At 41.2% G+C, this 24,607-nt stretch overlaps 1 protein-coding gene across 1 annotated transcript; it reads right to left on the reverse strand.

Moving 5' to 3' along the window:
* Window positions 1-1,381: 1,381 nt before the first annotated feature.
* On the reverse strand, window positions 1,382-10,709 carry hapln4 (hyaluronan and proteoglycan link protein 4). The gene is made up of 7 exons (XM_039812485.1): window positions 10,506-10,709; window positions 9,054-9,186; window positions 6,055-6,244; window positions 5,565-5,737; window positions 5,253-5,368; window positions 4,653-4,839; window positions 1,382-2,638 (listed from the first exon to the last, which is right to left on the reverse strand). The coding sequence occupies exons 1-7, from the start codon at window positions 10,506-10,508 to the stop codon at window positions 2,247-2,249; spliced, it is 1,194 nt and encodes a 397-aa protein (XP_039668419.1). The 5' UTR covers window positions 10,509-10,709; the 3' UTR covers window positions 1,382-2,246.
* Window positions 10,710-24,607: the final 13,898 nt, after the last annotated feature.

The raw sequence follows: 24,607 nt of genomic DNA on the forward strand, positions 1-24,607 counted from the left end.
TGAGCACTCAGTTGGTCCAATATGTAGCTATATTATTATTGTTATTATTCTTGTGAACAAAAGCCTCCTGCATATACATCTGTCATTTCTGTTTGCCGAAGCACTGGCAGTCAAAATGTGAAGTAGTGGCTGTTATTTATGATGACCTTGCTCTTACATAAGATGGAGTTTGCAGCTAAATGCCATGCAAAGTGAATTTTAAATGAGTTACCATCACAATCCTGAGCACATCAAAAACATCTAAATTACTTCAGTACTGAAATGCGGAATACATAATCCTCCATTGATTATAAATATTGTAGTGCATCGAGCGGGACTTTGCTTATTTATTTAGTGGCTGTGACTCTAAATTCACACCGTAGAGCAGACTAATGGGGCTGGCGAGTGTACTCATCAAATCATTGAAAACATCAACTTTGATCATGGAGGTCATTTCAGTCTCTTTTTGCCTTCAAAAATCCAAAGAAAACAAATCACAAAGCTGTCAATAAAATCACAGGTCGAGTTCGTCACTCACAGCTATTATTTCATGATGTTGGACTTGCAATGAACCTGACTATAATAACATGCTGCTAGTTGCTATGACGATGACATGGTTTGTTCTGATGTGTTGGCACAACACCAACGTGCTCCCACTCAGAGACGGGTTCACCTCTCAGCAGTTTCTCTCACCGGCAAACACTCGAGCACACGCGGCAGCGCGAAGCACAAATGCTCCAGAATGAAAGCACTCATCAGCTGTAATTCCTACTCACACAATGTATTAATAAATATTAGTAATGATTGTTACATGGAACACAAAGGTATTCATGACTAATCATTAGAATCGTAGCATTGTCATTGTGAGCATGTTAGCATTTAGGTCAAAGCACCACTTACAGAGCCGGTAGCATGGCTGTAGACTTGTTTCAATGTATATCCTGTACATTATTAACTTTTTAGAGACACTGTAGGATGATAAACTGGGCGACTGTGGCTTAGTAGGTAGAGCAGGTCGTCCATTAAACTCAGGGTCAGGGAGTTGATTCCCTGAAGTGTCCTACGGTAGCAAGATGAACCTCCAATTGCTCATCATGGTTAGGCCTGAGCCACGTATGGTTGCTCACTGCCATTAGAGTGTGTGTGTGTGTGTCTGTGTGTGTCTGTGCATGTGAGTGTGTGTGCACGCGTGCGTGTGTATAAACTAAAGTGCTCTGGATAAAAGCACTGTATAAATGCAGTCAGTCCATGTCCATTAAACTCATTGGAACATTTACTGCACCTTCCAGCCCTTTACGGAAGTTAATTTGCTAAATTTCTCATTTAATCAGTGTTTTTCTTTTAAATTGTCCTCCATCAGTAGATCTCTTGATATAGGAAAAAAACAAAGTTGACCCAAACGCAACAATTTCAAGACTTTTATTTTTTCATATCCATTCTGTATAGTGGCAAACATACTCTGTAATAAAGGTTGCTGCTTGTAACATTTATAGTGCAACTGGTGGCCCAGGTAGCTTACGGGAAATAGCAATTATCGTAGCTTTGTATTTCTGCTTGTTCAGCCTCAGCAACTACTCTTAGCCAATCAATACATGCTTGCTTCAGTCTAAGCTAAGATGCTATCACAAAATAAAGCTCTATGTATTTAAAGTGGAAATCTTTTTAGAGCTAGTGCAATATTCACTACTTGTGCAGCTCTGATGATGATATTGCCAAGTCTTAGTTAATGAGAAAAATGACTCACATTGTGCCAGAGTGTTGCTAACCAAACATGGCACCCGGATACAGGCAATTAAACGAAAAGTACAGTCGGGCAGATCATCCCGTCTCACACAGTAATGGATCTTTTCACCCTGGCACTGGGATTCTGGCTCAGAATGGAGCTCAGAGCTCAGGGGCCACAGCAGGGGGCAGAGATATGACACCCACCCACACACGTAAACAAGGATATTCATTGCATCTGATCTGATGTGTGCCTGAGTAATGATCAAGCTGTTGTTTAACCTCACAGTTTTCCAGCGACAGAAGTGCTAACATACTCCTTAAGATGATTGACTGACTGGAGATGGAAGGAACATCAGCCTAATAAAGATGTCACCCTTAATTTTATACAGCCTCGCTTCTTCTCTCTGGCAAATCTGCAAATGAGTACATCTTGTCTGTAAGTGTTTTACTTTAAAAGCGATGAATGGAGTCGGCTGCTAGGCGACAGTTGTTACTGTCAAATTTAAATTGCATCCCCCCCTCTTGCTCTCAATCTCTACACTTTAAATCACACTGGTAGCATTCACGGGGATGCTGCGGCTGCTCTTTCTCCTTGTCATACTATTTGTGGGGCTTTTTGTCGTTTCAGTACCACCTGCTGTTTCATCCTCGTTTCTGCGGAAACAGTAGACCCCATAGAGGCGGAATTTTTTATCAGGGAATCCCAGGTGTCGGACGCCTGGCTGGGATCCTCCACAGCGAGAACGGGGGTTGACTATGGGGTAACGGATGCTGCCATCCTCCAGCCAGCCGGCTTCACAGCGGTCCAGGAGCTGGAACTTCCATGCAGCGTACAGCTGACCCACTTTGGCCACAGCTGAGCCATCTCGAATGCAAGCCTTCACCGCCTCCGCATAGTTCACCTTCTTGAAGCGTTTGAGGAAGTACACTTTGCCTATGGGGATATAGACGGAGAGGAGAGGATGTTTGTTGTAAGAACAACTGAAAAGGTGAAAGAAAACAGAGCAAGTGCATTGTTCAGGAGGGTAAAAGGAAAGAGAGAGAGAGGAGTGAATGAGAGAGCGAAGCCCCAGAGACAAGCCGAGCCCTGAGGGAAGATATTCTCAGTCTGTCTGCATCTGTGTTCAGAATATCAAATCGTTCCAACAACCGTCTGGGCAGCTGCTCAAAATCGAAAAGCAATACTCTAACTCAAAATTACTCCTAAAACGCTTCCATTTTTGCTTTCATCTCACCTCTGGGGAAGACTTTTTTTCGCCTGGCAGTATTAAAGCAATTGGTGTCCTGATTGGCTGAATTGTTTCAACTGAACTGAATCACAAAGTAAGCTTCTCCTCAGAAAGAAGCAAAGGAAAATGACCCAAACCAGGAATAAAGAGGTTATAGTTTTCTCTAAACAGCCACAACTGCTATCATTAAAATCATGTCCACAACCTCAGGTTTGCACTTTGCTCAGCTATTGATTTTATGCTTGTTTATGTGACTGCTGGCTATTAGAAAGGCAGAATATTGTCTCATATTCCCCAGGGGACGCTCAGTAAATACCTTCCAGCTGGACTGAGCAACAGTATCGGTCACAACCACTGCTGAAAGCTCCTGCCCGCAACAGACTGTCCACAATAATTAACACACAGGGGAAGCCACGAGCAACCGTTTAAGGTTCCTTTGTTCCAGTTTAGACTATCCCAAAATTGTTTATTATTCATTGTCTTTTATTTAGATAATAAAATGCCTATTTAGTTTTTAGAATGCATGAGAAGATTTCAATTCTCTTTCAAACTTCAAAGAAGCGCAAGTTTTTTTCCAAACTGCATTTTTAAAATTCCCTGTTAACCAGTGATGTTCTATGCTTCACTAATATGGCCAATGTTTTTGTTAGACACTTCATTTCTGTAGGGTAAATATGAAGCTAGCTTGCTTAGCTTAGCATAAAGAATCAGCTAGCCTGTCTCTGTCCGGAGGTAAGAAAATGTGTCTACCAGCACCTCTGAACTAAACAATATGTTACATCTCATTTGTTTAATCCTTACGGAGAAAAGAAGGGTGCTTCTAGACCGCAACATCCATGTTCTGTGTTTTGTTTTGGCAGCAGCAAGGCGCACAATACCTCCTTTCCCTCGCTGTGGTTTCTGTGGTTGCCATGGTCAAATGGCGAGCTTTAGCCAGAGCCAGGCTAGCTGTTTCCCCCATGCTAAGCTAACCAGCTGCTGGCTGTAGCTTCATACCTAGCGTGAGTGATATCAATCGTCTCATCTAACTCTTGGCATAAAAGCAAATAAACGTAATTTGCCAAATAACAAACTCTTCCTTCCATAATGAATGGTTTAATATTGATTACTAAAACATTATCTTTCAACAATAATCAAGTAATGGAGTAAAACCTTTTGTTACACCTTTTTCTCCTACATACATGTAGACTTGTTCAACTGCCCTGGGACTCGAGATAACTTTCATGCTGCAAAAACTAATCCAGCCTCTGATTTCCCCAAGTTTCTTTGAGCTTATGATCCTGGAGGTGTGTGACGGAGACACTATAGCAGACTTTCTGTGGGAATGTGATGTAAATCAAAGAACTGGGAGATGAAAGCTGATGCTTGGCACCCAGAGGACAATGTGGCCCTTGCAGGGCTGAATCAACACAGCCTGATTTAAATCCAATGGCCTTAGGCCAGCAAGATCACAGGCAGAGATCAGAAACATGGGCCTAATTTCCCCACAGTCCAACACTCATGATGTATCCTCTTTCTATACAGTACCACAACAATCCAGCTCCGCCAATGTCTTGTTCTCTTCCTATTATGAGCCACAGATGCTTTATGTTCAGTTGGGTGTTTGTATTTATTCGTATGATCATATAGATGGACTACAAAGTGTTTCTGATCTTCAGATACAGACATGCCTGTGCACACAACAAAGGCCGCCAACCTACATCCTTCTCAGTTTCTCACCATTGAGCTTGGAAGTAAAACAGAAAGCATCGTAGCGCTCATCCTCTTTGTGCCTGTAGCCATAGTTACGGACGCCAGCGGGGGTGTCCTTGCGGCCGCACTGGTCTCTGGGATGAGAGATAGGGTACTGGACTGAGCCATCCTCCAGCCATCCAGCATTACACCAGTCTAGTCCTTCCAGCCAGGCCTGTGGAGGGAGATAATGTACGTCAGCGGGTCATACTGAAGGATTAAATACACTATTAAGAGGAGAAAGAATTTGGTTTATCTCTTCTGACATACCTCCATTACTCTGGACTTTAAAGCATATGTTTTTTTTAAATAGGAAGATGGGCCCACAGTAAGATGTCTGGACTGGTCATATGCATAGTCTTAATTTCAGACTTACTGCTGCTCTTAAGCAGTTTATGACTGAGGATTGTAGCCAGTAAGTGCATTATTGCAACTAAAAGAGTAGCCTATAAGTGAATGTGCTATGGAAGGTGTGATCTACATAGCTCTAATAAATCCTTGGTAGTGACCTGTGCCTTTTACCCTAGTCTCTCTTAATCTGCCTTGAACGTGACAGACATTTGGTCCAAAGGAAAGGCATACACTCACCTTGTGCAGTTGAGAGTGAGAAGCCAGAATGGCGTCCTGCTGTTTGCAGGCATCCTCCCCCTCATGGTAGTTGAGCTTATAGCGCCCCTCACGGGGGTAGTAGGGAAACACCACTCCTACAGGTGACAGAAACAGACCTACTGTTGAGTGTTAATCAATAAGTAAAGGTGAGTCACTAAGTAAATGTATGAATTTCACTTGGATCTCATGTGAAGCGGTATATCTCTCTGGCCAACTATGACAGCCAGTCCAGCATTAGAGATGTCAGAGCTTCAACAAAATCTCTTCCAGTTTGCATCTTTAAATCCTGACCTTCTAGGTCGAGGTTGACAAATCCTGTATCGTCTTCCATGTCATTAGTGACTTCGCACTCAAAGCGTCCGTAGTCCTCCAGTGTGACATTTTGGATGATCACTGAGGCGTCGCCTGGGCCTGCCTGCTCCAAAAACACACGGCCTTTGTACGATCCAAACACACGCTGCTGCCTGGAGACATTTGACAGAAATGTAAAAGTATCATTTTTTTCACTCAATAAAGTGGCTCTGAGGAAAATAATCAAGAAATGCTCTAACTTGAAAAAATGGACTTACTTTATAGCCTTATACACAGACATATGAGTGATTTTGAGAAAATACTTACATTATACTAGATAGTGAATGTGTGCTAAGCATCTACGGGGCAGTAAAATAAATTGAAATCTATCAAATCAATTTCAAATTTGCTGGATTGGGCTCTATAACTGAGAAACAGAAGAAAAAGGATTAAAACAATAGATACAAATTGATTGACTGAAAATGTTCACCTTCCAAGTGCAACAAAGACATCCTCAAACTGCAGTGCATCAGTCACTTTGGTCCATTTAATCCGAATGCGAGCAGGATCGGTGTTCTCCGGCTCATGGTGGAATCTGCAGGGCAGAGTGATGGAGCCCCCGCGATGTGTCACCACTTTACCAGGAGCTGTCTGCACAATCACCGCACCAGTGTCATCCTCTGTGCAAAAACAAATACTGTATTTAAGGAATGATAATGATGTAACATTTATTTTAATCTTGCTGGTTCTGCTTTCTCACTATTTTTATACTTTTTGCAAATGGGTTTCGATTAATGTTTATGCTTGCCACTACAGCACTTCCAACTTGGCCAGAAATCTATATTTTGAGTCATGAAACTCGGTTAAACGAAGGGCAAATAATAATATAAGTGGTGGATACAAGCAAATGCATAAGGAATTATGCATTGCCATGCAAAATATGTGCAGTCAAATCCTGATTGCAATCGCTCTCGAGACAGCCAATACTTAGTTACTTATTAACTCCTCTAATCGTAAAATTAAATCTTTGATTCCCTTTGTGAGGGATACACAGTGAGGCGCTCGCAAAATTTAATAAAGCGTGTGCTGTTCACTTGTGCTGTCACATCAGTGCCTCAACATCCAGCATATCAATAGTGGAGAAAATATGTTGGTCAAATAGTCCAGTGTGGAGCTAACTCGCTCCTCTGCCCAGATCATTCATCAGATTACCCCCACTCCAAATTTTAACCTCAACCTCTCTTTCTCGAGAACAATTCACCAAAATGACCCAAGACTAATGGTAACCATAGGCCTCTTCTCCTAATGGGCTTTAACAAGACCTAGTTTGCATTTTGGCAGACAGAAGCTGTGTGTGTGTTGAATTTAATTAAATTGAATGCCTTTATTGTCATTGTACTTTACAATACAGCGAAATTAGGAGCGCTACTCCACTGGGTGCATAAAATAAATACAATAAATAATCCTTACAGGACATATAAAACAGAATAAAAACAATAAAAGATATAAAAACAATACATTTAAGCACCTGTGTGCGTGCATGCGTGTGCGTGCGTGCGTGCGTGCGTGCGTGCGTGCGCGTGTGTGTGTGTGTGTGTGCGTGCGTGTGTGTGTCGAGGCAGCCAAGGACTACACGCACACAACAAGTGTGGTGCAAACATTTAATGAGCTGCTGCAAGAGGTTTTCTGCTATGTTGTGACCAGATAAAGGCACCAACAATTATCCATGCCAGCCAGCAATTAGTCATCACCCTGCTAACTGCTCTCTGCAAAGTTGTTTATCAGCAGCAGCCAGGAAAGCAAAGTGGTGTTTAATCAAAACTGTAGGCATATTATTTCCCAACGCTGCAACAGTCTGATGTTAAGACAAACAACTCCATGTTACTACTGACTCCTGCTGGTTATTCAGAGTGCCTGTGTGAAGGGCGTTGAGATCTAAAGATGGGATAGCATGCAACTCTACACTGTCATGGTAAAACTGGCATCTTAGAAGCAGCAGGCAGCCGTTAATTAGTGCAAACAAGTTCTAATAAAACCCCTGTACGCTACCTGTCTAGCAGCAGACAAGCAAAGTTAGGGACTACCTGGAAAAGAATGTCAAACATCTAAAGACCCAGATATATTTCTTAGAAGTTGGTGGAGACCAAAACAAGAGTAAATACAGGAATTCAATTCATCAGGTGGTCACGACTCTAATGGCATGATCATTTTATAGGAAACTATTTGCTAACATATTAGCCATAATGACTTTATAAGACAACAAGATGTCGGGGCTGTGTGTCTGATAGTCTGTTGTGGAGTTATTCTGACCCCAAGCAAAAAGGTACCTTAGTCAACTGTTTCCATTTTATGCCACTTTATACTTGCAATCTTCTATATTTTTTTTAGAGGAAAATATACTTTTCACTCTACTTTATCATTATTAATCATTACCTATATCAGTGTAAATAGTATTGGGACTTACAATCTTCGTTCCTTCTGTCTGTTCCAAAGGTTAGAACTGAACTGGGGAAAAGGTGTTTAAGTTTGCTGCTCCTTCTACCTGGAGTTAACCAAGTTACAGAAATCCATGAAACTTAATGAGCTGGTCTCATTGGTCGCTTTTATGAGAATGTTGATTGACTTGGACCCAGCCACATCTGGCTGTAGATGTTTTGCCTGATGTGTTTAGGATTGTGGGTGACTTTGAGGGATTTGCTGATTCAGTTGTTTTATGTCTTTAGTCTGTTTGTGTATTTTGTGTTTGTGTGGTTGTGCTGCTGCCTGTTTTAGCCAGGACACTCATGAAAAAGAGATTTTTAATCTCAATGAGTCTTTTCCTGGTTAAAAAAATATTATTATTATATTATATTAATAAAGATATTATCTAATGGCTGATGTTACTAGTTGCAAAGTATCTGCAAGAATGTATAGATAGATTCACATATAATGCATATCTAGGGGGCGTCTAGGAGTTGTTCACTCATTGGAGAAATATATATTCTAATGAAGAATGAAGCTAACAGCCAGGTCTCATGCAGTCGATTAGTTTAATCCCTGTCATTAATATTTATAGTGTTTAAATGTAATAGTCCTCAAGTGAATACTTGGTAGTAGTTCTAGATGGGATATTAACAACTTTGATAATGTATTAATATTCTATAGTTACAACAGCCTTGGCACACGTAATGAGCTACTGGTGGAAATATTCTGTGTGTTTCTGTGCATACACCTACATACAGTTTCAAAATCCTTCATTGGATTCTTTTGAAGGCTTGAGCATGCTGGTTTTCTCCCCTTTTTTACTTTGGATCTTTAAGCCCTGTGTAAGACTTAATAATTGCATTTTTCCTGGTTTCAAAGGTGTCATCTCTATAACTCTGAGGTGACCTCTGCAGACAGTGTATCCTCCATCTTTTCTAGCACATGCTGTAACAGCTATGCAGATCCGTGCAGAATGAAGAGCTCCTGACTTTGCAGCTGAAATAGGAAAGAAATAATTTTCCCTACCGAGCACATGCACCACCTTTCTCCGTCCCTTGTCTATGTCAGACAGCAGGGGAGTCACTGAGAGGGCAGAAGTCAGGATGAAAACCACAAAGGACATTTTCCCAAAGGCCAGAGGCCACAGCTGCTTTGAGAACTGCAGGAAGGGAGAAAACAGACAATTATGGTTATCGCAGGTTAAACGAAAACGGAGAAGACAATCGAGACCTTAAAATACAAAAGTGAAGAGTACCAAAGACAATAGCTTGACATCTTCAGTGTCAGAAACAAGGGTCTTAACCTATTGGCAGTGGCAACTTTAGTATGAAAATTTCTGGTTGGACTAACTGTACATACATAATGAAAGACCATAACCACACATATAATATATCTCATGCAACTGTCTCATGCCTTTCAGTTATGCAGAAACCCTACCAGAGAACTCACACTTTAGGTGTTTAAATGTTAGGTAGTTTAGCTGGTCAGTGAAAATCAAAAAGTAGCAGATAATTGATCAGTTCAGCTTTCACAAAATAAGGTTAGCCGCCTGTGACTTGACTGTGTTTGGTTTGAGATACATGCTTTCAAGTCACAGTCTGCTACGCATAGCAGTTTTAAACTGCCAGCTGTGTCATGTGAAAAGAGAAGATAGTCCTCACAGGATAGTCAAAACTTAAAGCTTTTTTGGCACCTTTTTTTTTTTATAATCTTTACTGCAAAGCGCCAGTTGAAGGAAAAGGAAGTATTGGGAAAGTTTTGAGGGAAACAGACTTGGCTCAGTAGAGGCCAATAGTAAACAAAGGAATACATGCAGACATGAAATAATCACAGTTACTGAAGAAGAAATAAATAACATACATATATATATTAGACATTAGGAAGGGCAGAAAGAGACTACAACACGTTCTGAAACTGTCATCAGAGTATGTGAAAAATCAACCCTGGCAGTGACCAATGAAGGATTACCTTGCTGAAACACTTCTGGAAGCTACTGCTGCTTATTCTGGTCAAGTGCTAATTATCTTTACGAGCTCTCTTTAGCTGTATTTTTGACCCAGCATGTTATGTCCCCGGTGGTGCTGCATGAATCCATGATGGATTGCAAAGCCTTGATAAAAAACTAGATACATAGGGTGGGTTTCATTGTGGATGAAATCATCATAACATCAAAATACAGGAGCCAAGCTATGTGCTGCAGCTGTGTGCACTGCTAGAGGTCTGCATTGTCAGTGTCACCTGTGAATAACCATATCCTATGTAACACGTAACAGCCCTGCTGCAGCAGACAACATCTGAACAGGCCCGAGTGAAGCAGAGGTACTAAAGCAGCCTCTTTACATGCACATTGCACACTATAAACAGCTCTGCTGCATCATTTTTGTCAAGGTTAGTCCAATAAACATCCCTGCAGTTCCCACAGCAGCACAGCGAACTGCAGAGCAGAGCCGTACTAATGGAGCACAGAAGTGAACTTACCATGGCTATCACAACAGGATTAATGCCTGGATGGAGCAGATGTGCTGCTGCCCGCCGTTTAACTCCTCAGTCCGGCTAAATGTTGTTCTGCAGCAGCGCTCACCTCTCTCCCTCCCTCCCTCTCTTTCTCTCTCCTCCCTCTCTGTCCCTAGTCCCATCGCTGATCTCTCGCACTGCAGGGGAACCACCGGTGTTTGTGGGTCCCGCAGTCCTCCGATGACGCAGCACACATTTGACTGTGCAGGCTGCGTGGATAAGTCAATCACAGCGATGATTTCACACTGATTTAATGTTTGCGAATGTCTTCTCGTGCGTTATTGAAGCCCATTAGAGTGTCACTTATTGGTTTGAGTGTCACACAGTTTGTAGCAGTTAATGCAGTGAAACCTCATTAACTTTCAGGCGGAACATTGTTACTATTAAAGACCAATTGAAATAATGGAAGCTGTTAGTGTTGAGAGTATGACTGCAGATTAAGACTGATTTATGTCATCAAGTCAAATCATTCATCCAAACAACTTTATTCCTGAGACTAATAAAGAATAGACTTTCAGCTCAAATTTCCCTATTTGAATACATTATAATAATGGTACAGTAATTAACATTAATAAACAATGTCAGTGGTGGAATGTAACTAGCCTGCATTTACTCAAGTAACTGTATTAAACTACACTGAGGTATTACATGCTTCTACTCCACTACAATTCAGAGGGAAATATCTTACTTTTTACTTAAATACATTTATTTGACAGCTTTAATTACTAACTGCAGATAAAAAAATAAATAATATATAACTGTACACACACTCACAGGGGCCATTTTTCTAAATTATGAGGTTTTTTTTTTCTTTTAATACCATATGCACATGTTGCTAATAAAGAATACATACTTTTCATGGCCGGGTTGGGTCAGTGGGTAGAGCAGGCGCACATTTACTGAGAGGCTTATTCCACGATGCAGAGGTCCAGGGTTTGAGTCCGACCTGTGACAATTTCCTGCATGTCTTTCTCACCTAGCTGTCCTATCATTTAAAGAAAAAAATAGTCTTTAAAAAAAGAATACATACTTTTCAATGTAAGTCTTTTACTTGCAGTGGAGTATATTAATATTGCAGTATTGTTAAGTAAAAAATGTTTACTGACTCACTTTTTGCTGCTTCCAACATAACATGATTGCTTGATATAACAAGCAAACTTTTCTCCACTTTCCTGGAGCACAAGTGGATATCTGACAGGAACATCGAGTTGAAAAAGGTTGAGAAACACTGCATTTGGGGAAGGGGGGGCCATATCATAGTGGGGGGTCTGGGTGTCCTCCCCCAGGGAAGTTTTGAGTATCAACGACTTCATTTCCTGTATTCGGATACACTTTTATGCACCAATTTATGGGGGAAATACCTTTATTTAGCCTATGTGAAGAAGAAAAACATAGATGACAATTCAAAATATATCAAAAATATAATGGAAAGTATGTTGTTGCGTGTCATTGGGCATTTTTAAGTGGGTAAATGGAAATCCTGGAGCTTTCTTAGTGGGTATACTGCGTATACCTGCTATCACACAGACTACACCGTTGCCATCACAATAAAAGCGCAGCTTAAATTTTGTACTTTACAAAATAAATAGCAAACCAAAGCCAGACACTATATCGTATTAAGTTGCTGTGAGCTGTAATATGCGAGACTATCTCGGAGCTGACCGGGCAAAGACAGCAGTTTTCATTTGACTCACTCTGGGTCCGTTAATTAAGTGTGCTGCTAATAACATTACCGTCGGCAAAATACCACGCAATCCATTCTTCAATGTTAACCATCAAGCCACTAAGCCTGCTTGGAAATAAAGTGTTAAATTCGTTAACGATAATAATGACGAGACGACACAGCAACGCCGTCATTAAACACTGACTGTGGCGATATCAACATGCAATATTGTTGACGAAAAAGACAACACTAAAATGTAGTTGAACTTAAACTCTTTATTTGCATTGCCTTCCACCTTTTCTTCCACCCCCTCTGTCTCTCTTTCTCTCTCTGCGCACACACACACACTCTCACATTCTGGAGCCGGCTGAATGTGAGTCCATCTGTAGCCTACTTGGTCCGGTTCTGGTGGTTGATTTAAGCTCCACTGTATAATTTTTTGAGTTGATTCTTAGAAACCCCTTTGTTCTTTCACAAATATGTGCTCATTCATGTGTAATTACTTCCACCAACTAATCAAAGTATTATCGTATGCGTAGAATCTGCCATTCAGAATCATTCAGAATACAGATCGGTACACGATCCGTTCTGCCTGCACGATCCGTTCTGCACATGCGCAAGTTAATATTGTTTTACAGAGGATACGACCTGCATGATCTGTTCCACGCTAGCCTATGGCTAGCCTCCACCGGGAAGCTAACGTTAGTTTAGCTAACAGCTAATTCGGCTAACCGCTAGCTCAAAGTCTAAAATAACGTTAAGTCAAACTTAATGGGAAAAGCAGGCTACAGCTAAATTAAGACTTTACAGTAATAACAATAAAGACAAGTATTGACTGATTGTATTTTAATTGAGCACAAGTAAAGTAGAACTGACGTAACAGCTGTTATATATGTTAACGTTTATTTTCAAGTTTTATTTTGAGTGTCTTTTAAAGTTATTACATGCTGTCTCAGCTAGCGGTTAGCCGAATTAGCTGTTAGCTAAACTAACGTTAGCTTGGCTGTCGACCAGAAGCGTGGAACAGATTGTGCAGTGTCGTAAATCCTCGTACAACAGCGCATGCGCAAACGGATCGTGTACCGACACTGGCTCGAATGACGGTCGCCATGTTGTGCCTCCATCTTTAAAATACATTAGCCAAAGCGCGTGTTCTCACAAGAACTAAGAAAAATATTTCTCCTGTATTAGCTTCTCTGCATTGGCTTCCTGTAAAATCCAGGATTGAATTTAAAATCCTTCTCCTGACCTACAAAGCTCTAAATGTTCAAGCACCATCATATCTAGAAGAGCTCCTAATACCTTATTGTCCCACTAGAGCACTGCGCTCCCAGAATGCAGAGTTACTTGTGGTACCTAGAGTCTCTAAAAGTAGAATGGGAGCCAGAGCCTTCCGTTATCAGGCTCCTCTCCTATGGAACCAGCTCCCAATCTGGGTTCGGGGGGCAGAAACTGTCACCACATTTAAGAATGAACTTAAAACTCTCCTATTTGATAAAGCTTATAGTTAGGGAGTGAGGAGTTGCAGCGCCCGCCTAACCAGGCCCACATGCTTCTCTTCATAGTCTTTAGATTAATAATATAACAAAAGTAGAGGGAGGCAGGCCAGCACAGCCCGATCCGGCAGGGGAGAGTTTCAAGCCCGAACAGGCAACCTCTTCTTTTGACCTGTCTCTCTTAGTTACGCTGTTATAGTTCTAGACTGCCGGGGGACTTCCTTCCTTTGACACACTGAGCTGCTCTCTCCTCTCCCTTTCTATTACCATTTGTGTGCATCCCGTCCCAGAAATGCTTGTTACTAATCCTAGCTTATGTTTTTTCACCCAGCGTATTTCCTTGTAGAATGTTGGCACCAAGATCTTGGTTGCAGCTGTCGCCGTGGTCCTGCTGCACTCCCTGCTAAGCTCTGTTGTGCCCTGCAATGTCATGCTGCGTCCTGCTGAACCCTGCTGCGTCCATCCATGCTCTGCTGGGCCACGCTACATCCTATAACGCCCTGCAGTGCACGGATATGACATGAACTACTACGACTACCATTTGAAGTCACTGTTCCATTATTAATCTGACTATTACTGCCACTGTTCATCACATCCCCAACCGGCACCGTCAGATACCGCCTACCAAGAGCCTGGGTCTGTCCGAGGTTTCTTCCCAAGAGGGAGTTTTTCCTCGCCACTGTCGCACTGCTTGCTCTTGAGGGAATTACTGTAATTGTTGGGGCTTTGTATATTATAGAGTGTGGTCTAGACCTACTCTATCTGTAAAGTGTCTCGAGATAACTTGTGTTATGATTTGATACTATAAATAAAATTGAATTGAATTGAATTGAATTGAAAGAGGGACATACCTCCGCCTTTTGCGCTTCTAAACTCAGTGGCACAGAGACAAATGCCAGGGAGGGGGAGAAGATAATGGAGTCGCCAAGGAAATTAAAAAGAGTATTAAAACGACAACGCAACAGGCAAAGCAACAAGACCAAAGTTAATATTGAAGTAGCTTTTCCAAGATGGAAAGAGCTCGTAAGGAGCAAGGATTTTTAAAAAGGGATGCCGAAGTTGCCTGCTTTCTTCTCAAAAGGTAATTCTGCCTATTTGTGTAAATTCAAAGTTTTATAGTTGCTTGGCTAACCATAACACGGTTGTGCATAATGCTAGAACGACGTCTAGGGTACTTTTCCTCGCGTCAATGATGAAAAAGGATTGTCTACCTTGTAACATAAACGTAATCATATGTGTCGTGATTTCACTGGCAGACAACTCACGTCAAGTGCAGTTGTAACACAGACTAGCTACAGCTAGAAGAGCTGCGTTTAAACGATGGAGATACTAAGAGCTAATTTCGGTTTCATTGACATTGTTCATACGGCTCAGAGAAATATATTAAAAACACAAACCTCCGTTGCTTCCCTCCTACGCTGTAAATATTGCCTTAAACTATTAATCTCGTATAATATACAGAATAACGATAGCACTGATACTTTACTAACATTAGCTTGCATATGTTTGGGAACCTGATAGCTGATGTTAGCAACGAAATGGTACCAAAATAACGTAAAACTATTATTACACTGGAAGGAACACACACGGACAAAGTCGTACTTCTTGGAATAATAAGGCCACCGTAGGAGTTAAAATGCGCTTGGAATGGGGGGGTTTCACCGCTCGATGGGAGAAATTCTTACACAATGTAGCTTTAACGAAGCTTTTTGCTGATTAGCTCTCATAACGGGCCGAATGGGTAGGGCACTGCCATGAGTCCATGAGGCAAATATCTGATGACTCTACATTTTAATTGTGATATTTGATGATTTGATTTTGAATCTGCAAAGTTCTTTGTCAGGTAAATGTAGTAGTAGCCTACAACATCTTACTCTGATGTAGAAGCAGTGCTCGAATTACGTGGGAGCCAGAGGGAGCCGAGCTCCCATAGAGTGAGGACTGGCTCTCATGAAAGCAACAAAGTCAAAAATCTGAGGGGGTCTCTCATATCTGAAGGTGTCTGCCATATGTGGCATTGTAATTGATTTGACAGCACTCGCAAGTCCGAAGAAGTCACCTTGCTTTTAGCTTAATATGCTTTTGAGGTAAATATCACCAATACATCTTAAAGATGCAGTAGGTAAGTCTTATAAAACTAACCTTCTGTCATATTTGCTGAAACTGACCCTATGTTCCAGTAGAACTACATGTATTATGTAAGATATAAAAAAAATCCAGCTCCTCTGGCACCACCTACAGCCAGTAGTGCGATTGGCAAAATTCCACCGGTCCCAGTTGATTTTCTCCAATCAGGGTCACGGGGGTTGTCTATCTGCCTGTCAATCACTGCTCAGGCACGCACACGCATATAATAGCGTTCTCCCCTCCCCCTTCCGCGCGCACGAGCTGTAGAAAGGTTTCCCAAAACTCATGTGAAGTGACAGGTAAAATAATTACCATGAATAATTTATCTTTCACTTGATTATTCGTAGTCAAAAGTCCACAAAGCTAGGTTGGTGGTGAGTAACGTTTGCACAGTGGTCGGTCAGATATGATGCTGAAATGGCTAACAGTAGCCTGCTAGTTAGCATCGTTTTACTGTTGGTGAGTAAAGTTAACATTGTGTTAGTGTTTAGTTATTGAAAATGTTGTCTGACATGCCTAGGCCTAGGGGGGAGGGACTGAGAAGTTGTCGATGTTCAAATTTGTTGGCAAAGTCCTGGATCTTCACAATCTTACCTACAGCAGCTTTAAATAAATAAATCTGTAGCTATCCTCTGCCATTCAGAGCTCCGGAAAAGTTCCCAAATATTTTGAAACACTTGTCAGCAATACAATGCAATCTCTGATGGCGGACAACATCACAGTGCAAATTCCAAAATTTTGTCTATTTATTTCCACAGTTCAACACACGAGACGTAAGGATAACAACACCCAGCGTTGTTATCACTATGTGTACATTATAAGACTAGAACAACGTTTGGCTGTGCAATGGCTTTATTCATTTCTGCCAGTTAGTGCATTTTCCCTGTGTAGAAGTGAAAGACTACATGCATTATTGTGTTTGACACTGAGGATATCTGAGACGGTGGTCTGGTTCAAATGAGTTACATTTTATTTCATTGTGAAATTGAGAATGACACTCTATTACTATTTTTACTACACTATTTCCTTGTATTGCAAAATTGAAATGAAATATGGACTATTACAATCAATAATATGTTGAAATGAATTAAAAGGAATCCATTTCTGAAAAAAAAAAAAAAAAAAAATCTCTCTGTCTATCTGTTGTGTGCGTGTGTCAAGTTATAACCTAGGCGGTACCGTGCACATACACAGCGCAAAAGCACCACTGGCGCCTAGGCTATTTAATTGTATAGCCTTGTTGGGCTATGTGCAGGGTGTCCCAACTTTTTTTATGAGATAGAGAGATCCCCTTAAAGACAAAAAGATAATTCGAGCACTGTGTAGAAGTACACTGTAAGTCAGTAGTAGGCTATACAGTGAGCGGAGTTGCATAAGTGGTTTGGGGTCCAATTTGGAGAATGGAGAATGCTACAAGCAGCAATACCACAGGCCAAGCAACAGGCACCTTTTGAACGGCCCTGTACTAGTGATGTCTAAGTGGCTGTGACAAATTTGGTGCCATTTAGCCAAAACGTGGCGCTGTAGCAGCATCATCTAACCATAAAGGAAGGAACCTCAATTATATGTAGCCTATGTATACATGTATGACTGTCCTTTGCATACCTAAAGAACCGTTCATCCAATCGACTTCACACTTGGCAGGTGTATTGCTGAGGACCCAAGGAAGGGCGGTGTTGAGTGTGAAGTCGATTGGATAAGTGGTTCTTGAGAACATCCGGGGAGCAGTCAGCCCGTCAGCACTGCACTAGTTCATTACATTTTGGCAAGTCTGTTAATTGGGTTTCTGTTGCTTGACATACTTTTTGCTTTTCATGCACTCACCAATGAAACGGCATCACTGATGTGTCTGGCTGTGTCTGAATTCTCTCTCAAACACCAAATGGGCATGTGGTGCCAACTCTACAACAGCCTTCTATGAGAATAAAGGCGAAATAAGACAGGCTCTTGAGATGATAGCAGCCGACAATTAGAGTAGACAGGACCCTCAGCATTAGGCAGCTGCACTTTGTGTTTAACTTTTCTTTTTTTATGAAACTGCGCTGATGGCTCCATTATTGCATATACTGTGCTGCTGAGATTCAAGTTGACTAGCAGCGTCTTGTAGAACAAGAAGGTGGACCTGTCATTGCTGTGCAGCTGCCCGAGATACTGCAGTCCTGTGTGGCATCACTGTGTGAGTGGTGGGCTCTCCCTGGAGCATCAGGCCTATCAGCATGAGACGCAGCACAAAAGGAAAAAGGGGGGAAAACTGTTGACAAGTAAGCAATGCTTTGTCGGAGTGAGAAATTCAAGGTCAATGTTAACACTCAGTACGTTGTATGCACACCAATATTCCACTATTATTCCGAATATGACAATATTCCGAATTTGATACAGGTCATGTAAACAGCATATTCCGGTTGGATATTCTGAATAAGGCCTTTTTCTGAATATAGCATTTTCCGATTAACACATGTGGGATATTCCGGTATTATCCAGGTTTTAGAGGCATTCTTTGGATATGTACAAAGTGCATTCGGAATAATGCGTCTCAATCGGGGGTTTTACCACAGGCTTAAAGGAACACGGCAACTTATTGTGACTTTAGCTCATCACCATGTCCCCCAGAGTTAGATAAGTAGGCCTAAGGGTTAATGCGCTACGAGGTGTCCGTTGTCACCTCGTAGGGCATTAACCCGCAAATACCATGGTCACTTGCCAAATAACATATTTTTAAAACATTAGTTTATATTTTAATTTGTTTTATAATCGATATCTAAAGTTTTAACAAACAGTTACTCCGTTTCCCCGGTTACGCCTGAGGGTTAGACTAATACCTGGAACAATCATTCCCATCCTATAAGGTTCTTATGCAATGCAAACGTTGTTCACTCCTCCAGGAAATAGGAAGGACCTTATATACGACTTGCCACCCTTAGCAACGGGAGATATTTATATATCAGCTCATAGAACCCTTCAGCTCAGCCCATCATGGGCGGAGGGATTTCCTCGCAGCACCTGAGAAGCCCCGTGGTGAGGAGCAGAGAGTAACAACGGTGCCTTTCAGGTGTTGCGCTAATCACTCCGCCCAAGTAGCAGTGCTTCGCCCTCTGAGAATATAGTTCTCAGTATGTATACGGTTAGAAGATGGCTGTGTCTCATGTGACCTTGTTATTTGTACATGCTGTGACTATACAAATCACAACATGTAAATAGGAACATGTTGGCGTTATTTTGTCACTTATTGGGAGCAGTAGGCTAGATTGAGCCGGTTACCTCCGGGGTCTGTGCTAAGCTAGGCTAGCGGTTTGTGAGTTATGACACGCACTGAGATGAGAAGGGTATGTAAGGACTTTATCTAACTCTGGGGGATACGGTGAATAAGTTAAAGTCCCAATAAGTCGGCGTGTTCAAGGTCAGCTCTGTGCGTTGCTATGGTTACTGTAAACAAACCAACCAGCCAACAGTTTGCAAGGCTGCAGACCCGATAAGAAGGAGAAACAGCTACTTTTAAACATTGTCAAAGACTTTTATGTCAACAGATTTTTGGATATGCGCAAACATCGCTACGCCGACCTTTTCAAGAAGATGGTTGAAGGAATGAAAGAGGGACGCCGTGTTCGCACGCTCCAACAAGTCCGCTGCTGCTGGGAAACTTTGAAAAAATTAGCTACATGTAAATGAGAATATTAGTGGAATACTTACATTCATTAGCCATGTAAACAGCTTAGTCGGAATATCGTCTTTTTTTGTAATTAGCATGATGAGCATGTAAACGTTCTGGCTGACAGCTTGCTTTCAGCCTTTAGCCATCAGCTCATAATTTTAAATGATGCATTGGTTGCTCTAAAATAAGCTAAACCATTCTCTGCCCTGCATCTACAGGATTCAGACAAGGCCTTTGCAGAAGAGCTGCTTCAGATAAAGGACGTCAGAGCTGAGCAGAGAAAGAATATCCTCCTACAAATGTATTACAACCTCCAGGCAACTTTCTTGTAATATTGCTGTAGCACTCAGGGTTTTTCCAAAATTACTACCTGTTACCTCGAAAGGGAGGTCATTTTCTCTAATGAAATACACAGAAAATAAACTGAGAACAACCACGTGCCAGAAATGTCTATTAGCAGTGATTCTGGATTTGGAGAATTTAAAAGCCCAGTTGTCCAAACAAAATCAGGACGAAAGGATTGCTAAATGTTCAGTATAAAGTTCAGTTTTCCCTGGAGATGCATATGGATAGAGCTGGTTATGTTGTCCAAAAATCAATGAATGCAGCTTCAAGTGGTTCAGTGTTTGAAAGGTGTTTACGGCCTACTGAATAGGGCTAGGTATCGGTACTCAATACCTCAATAAGGTGTTGACCAAAGTAACCCAGTACCGAGTAGTATCGAAACTTCTCCAGTCACAGAATAGACCTTTTTCACGGCAGACATGTTGACATAGTAGGAATGCACAGGTGTATTCAAAACCATTAATGTCTGCTGTGAAAAAGTTCCATAGTTGCATTCAATCCTTTTTGTTCCCAGATCTAGAAAGACATGAATATTAATTGTTCTTCGATTTAATGTAATGTGTGACTGGCCCACTGCCGCAGCAGCTAGTGGTGGAGGCATTTTACACAACTTAACGCTTCCATTCACATTTACATCGATAGATAGGTATCGAATGAAGTAAAACAATTGGTATTGGTATCACTTCAAGGTTACTGGTATTGGCACTCTTTCCAGCAATACTGCTAATGTATGCAGTGTTAACTACCACTATATTGTAAGACAATTATATTTCAACATGCATGTGTAACACATAAACATATTGACTGCAGAGAGTCATGTATCCATCTAGAACCGATTGGTGCATTCACTAACCTGACACTAGGGGTGAGGAAAAAATCGCAAATCATGTGTTGTAATTTTTTGGGCGATGTTTTTTGAAATCGATTCCTTTCCATAGAATCAATATTTTCTATTAATTTTTTTACCAATGATCCACCTAGATATTTTCTGTTTATATACGGCACCGCCGACAGCGACTACATAGCAGCGTGGCGGCCCAGTGGTTAGCACTGTGGCCTCACAGCAAGAAGGTTCTGGGTTTGAATCCAGGTCGTTCCGGGCCTTTCTGTGCGGAGTTTGCATGTTCTCCCCATGTTTGCGGGGGTTTCCTCCGGGTGCTCCGGTTTCCCCCACCATCAAAAAACATGTACTAGGTTCTCCAGTCAGTGCCCTTGATCAAGGCACTGGCTCAGATCTGGAGTTGGTCCCCGGGCGCTGTGATTGGCTGCCCACTGCTCCCTTGAGGGATTGGTTAAATGCAGAGAATGAATTTCGTTACATGGAAGTGTATGTGACAATAAAGTACCTTCACATCATATCCGTTTCCAGCAAATGCAGAAAATATATCACGTACAAATGAAATAAATGTCAGACTGAATGATGTGCATTCTTCTTAGAAAACAATTTGTTTTTAGAAATGTCTCATGATATTATTGTCTCTAGAAGTGTATTATTCAACTTTTGTTTTTGTTAAAGAAGGAAAACAAAATCGCGATACTCAATACTATCAAATCGCAATACTTCTAGAATCGCAATAAATGTAAATGACAATACAAATCGAATCGACACCCATGTATCGTGAAAGAATCGAATCGGGACAAAACCATATGGTCCCAGCCCTACCTGACAACCACCTGATATCTGCCAAACATGTCCTGGGGATACATCAGCCCCTTTTGACACCCCTGCCACCAGCACCTCTCTTTTATGTAAATATTCCATTTGCATCAAGTAAACAAATTAAACAAATGTATTCAGGAATATGCACCATTTGTGCACAATATAAACGTAAATCATGAGCACAAGGCCTCAACATTAAGTCATAATGCAAGACCATTGTAATTTCACTTAATTTTGTAATACTGTGGTGCATATGCATATCCACAAACCAAACACACATTGGACCTGGGGATTTTGGGCCCCCTAAGGTTCTGGGGTCCCAGGGCAGTTGCCCCGTTTGTAATCCAGCCTGTTTATTGGAATTAATGAATGTGGGTTCAAATAAGCCAAATACTGGTGACCAACCAGAATCACAAGTGGAATCACAGGTTAATAAATATCCTCATTACATGATAATGATAATTTTGTTTTTATGTACTACGTAAGAAGACAATACATTACCTGATAGCTACTTAGATACTAGATATATAGAATAAATACTCATTTATTATGTGGACCCTCATGATATGTCATGCATTAATACTTTAAATGAAGCGATGTAATTCATTCGTTAAAACATATTTTCAAAAGACATTTCCAGATAAAGTGGTACCTTTTCCATCACTGCGGTCTGAATTGTTTAGTTGTGTTTTTCAGAGCCACAGCTCTCCGGGGCCCTTCTGCACAGCTGAGCAGACATCTGCAGCAGAGATGCCCCTGTGACTCCCATCATGGGATTACAGAGTTGTTTGGAGCAGCCACATTTGATTTAAAGCCTCTGTCACACACACAGAATGCACTGCTAGCATGTGCACGCAGGGGCGATGCCACACTTCAGCATGAAAAAGCTGCTGAGGGAGAGTGAATTAAATGAGTCTGTCTGTTGGCCTATTGCTCAGCGAAGTACGAGGGATAATTACTTATGAGAGGGCTACTGTTATTGATGGGGTAGGGATGGAGACAAGGGTTACAATGCTGTTTTAAAAAGCTTTATCTAACCACGTAAATAACCCCCTTTGTCTCCGTCAGGAAAACGCTGTGTTCATTTAAATGAATGAACTGCACTCAAAGCATTATTTTATTGGTAAGGTTTGGCAAATAGATGTCAACTGCATTGCATTGTGTGCTGACAATCTGCTTTTTTTTATTTTGTCAGGCAATAGACCTCACGGTATTGACAGTAGTCTTGGCCGCCTTTCTTCTAATCAAATGTGAAATAAACCTCTTTTACACACTGCCTGCTGGTCATTTCAGTGTGTTTGTTTATGCATAGAAAAACCATTCATTTGATGTCTTTGTAAAAGACAATGATGAGAGCGGCAGCAGACTATTTACTGGGCCACCCACACAGAGCAAGCACACAGCAGCATCACTCAGCAGAAATGAAACAAACAGGATCAAGGAATGTAAGTGGAGAAGGGATGAAGCACTCACAATTTGGGTATACAGGATCAGACAGAATGCAGAATGGCAGAAGCCCGTCTTGTTTTTTCCACTTAAGCCGAGAAAGAAAAGCTGTCTTTTTAAAAACTGAGATAGGCTGACAGCAGACAGTGGCTGTGTGTTCATCAGAGTGAGTGAGTGACAAAAGCGGCTGTTGAAGTTTATACATACCTTCTGCAGCACATGCTTGCCACTCAGCTCTGTGTAGTGATCTGTGGTGGCTCCAGTGGAAATAGCAAGCATATTGCTATATATATATATATATATATATATATATATATATATATATTATCAGACTTCAAGTTACACAGTTTGTTGGTATTGCTACATTTTCTTCAGCTTTAATCTCCTCTTTGTCTTAACTACATACACGCTGAAAAACAGAGGCCTTGTTAATGTCATTCACTGGTTTGTGTTGAAGCAGTTAAGTGGAGGTAACGTAAAGAGTCACATCCAATTTCTCACATTCATTCATGCTCACAAACTTAAAGAAATTGCCACACGCTTTCCTGTTGGGTTGAATGTGCAGAGGATGCTTTTGCAGTATTTATTAGCTCCCCTCGAGACTGTTGACACGTTAACTCTCTTCTGGTTCAGTCATACATATGGCTGTGGGAGTTTTTTCTGTTGCCTTCAGACATGTATGAACAAGTGTAAGGGGAAAGCTTTGCATGTGTGCACAGTGTCTTTGAGTATAAGTCTAAATAATAAATCATACATTGAAATGGTTCCAATGTCAAGTTAGATGTTTAAAATATTTATTATGAAGCAACACTTTGACTTGCAAAGAGTGAGAAAACTGAAGCCTCTGATTTGCACAGAACAAGTGGTTGGATGCATAAATTATAATGTAATATAATATACAGAACACTGAGCACTAATCTTGGAAACACAATATCTGCTATTTGCTTTTATATTACTCTCATTATTAGTCTTCTGCTTTGTGTGCACTTTTATTGATTTGCGTACATCATAAGATGCTATATATATATACGTTTCTAATTAGGTTTCTTTTAGGGTGCAATTTGCCCACTTTTTAAAAGCCCCACCCACCACACATTATATGAAGCCACAGCAGCGCGCTGTTTCAACCATCAACGTCCAATTTGCTGGAGTCCTTAAGGCACAAGTTTATAGAAGGGTCCTATAACTGATGCTTTAATGCTCATTCATCTATTTTTTTCTTACTGATTGGTTGAAAGGAACAGTGAACAGTGAAGTCTAGTTAGCATTCTAACACGCTCACTATGTCAATGCTAACATGGTGATTTTCAGCAGGTATAATGTTTACCATGTTTACCATCTTTTAGTATTGCGCGTTAGCATGCTAACGTTTGCTAATTAGCTCTAAGCACCTGTACAGCTGGCATCTGGCGCTACAGGAAACATCAGAGGATCCCCAAAGTTATTACAGTTCATCCTAAGGGGGGCGTGAATGTCTGTACCAAACTTCACAGCTATCAATACAGTTTCTGTCAAGAAAACCGCAAATTTCAACATCTTGTTGGTACTCGAGGAAAAGTCATCACCAAAGTAATAATAAAAACCTCATCTGGGAACCATATATATCCATACCAAATTGTTTGCCAGTTCAACCAGTTATTGAGATATTTCACAGAAAAAGTTGGAACTATAGATGAAAAG

Source organism: Perca fluviatilis, chromosome 9 (assembly GCF_010015445.1).
Source record: "Perca fluviatilis chromosome 9, GENO_Pfluv_1.0, whole genome shotgun sequence".
NCBI classification, from domain to species: domain Eukaryota; kingdom Metazoa; phylum Chordata; class Actinopteri; order Perciformes; family Percidae; genus Perca; species Perca fluviatilis.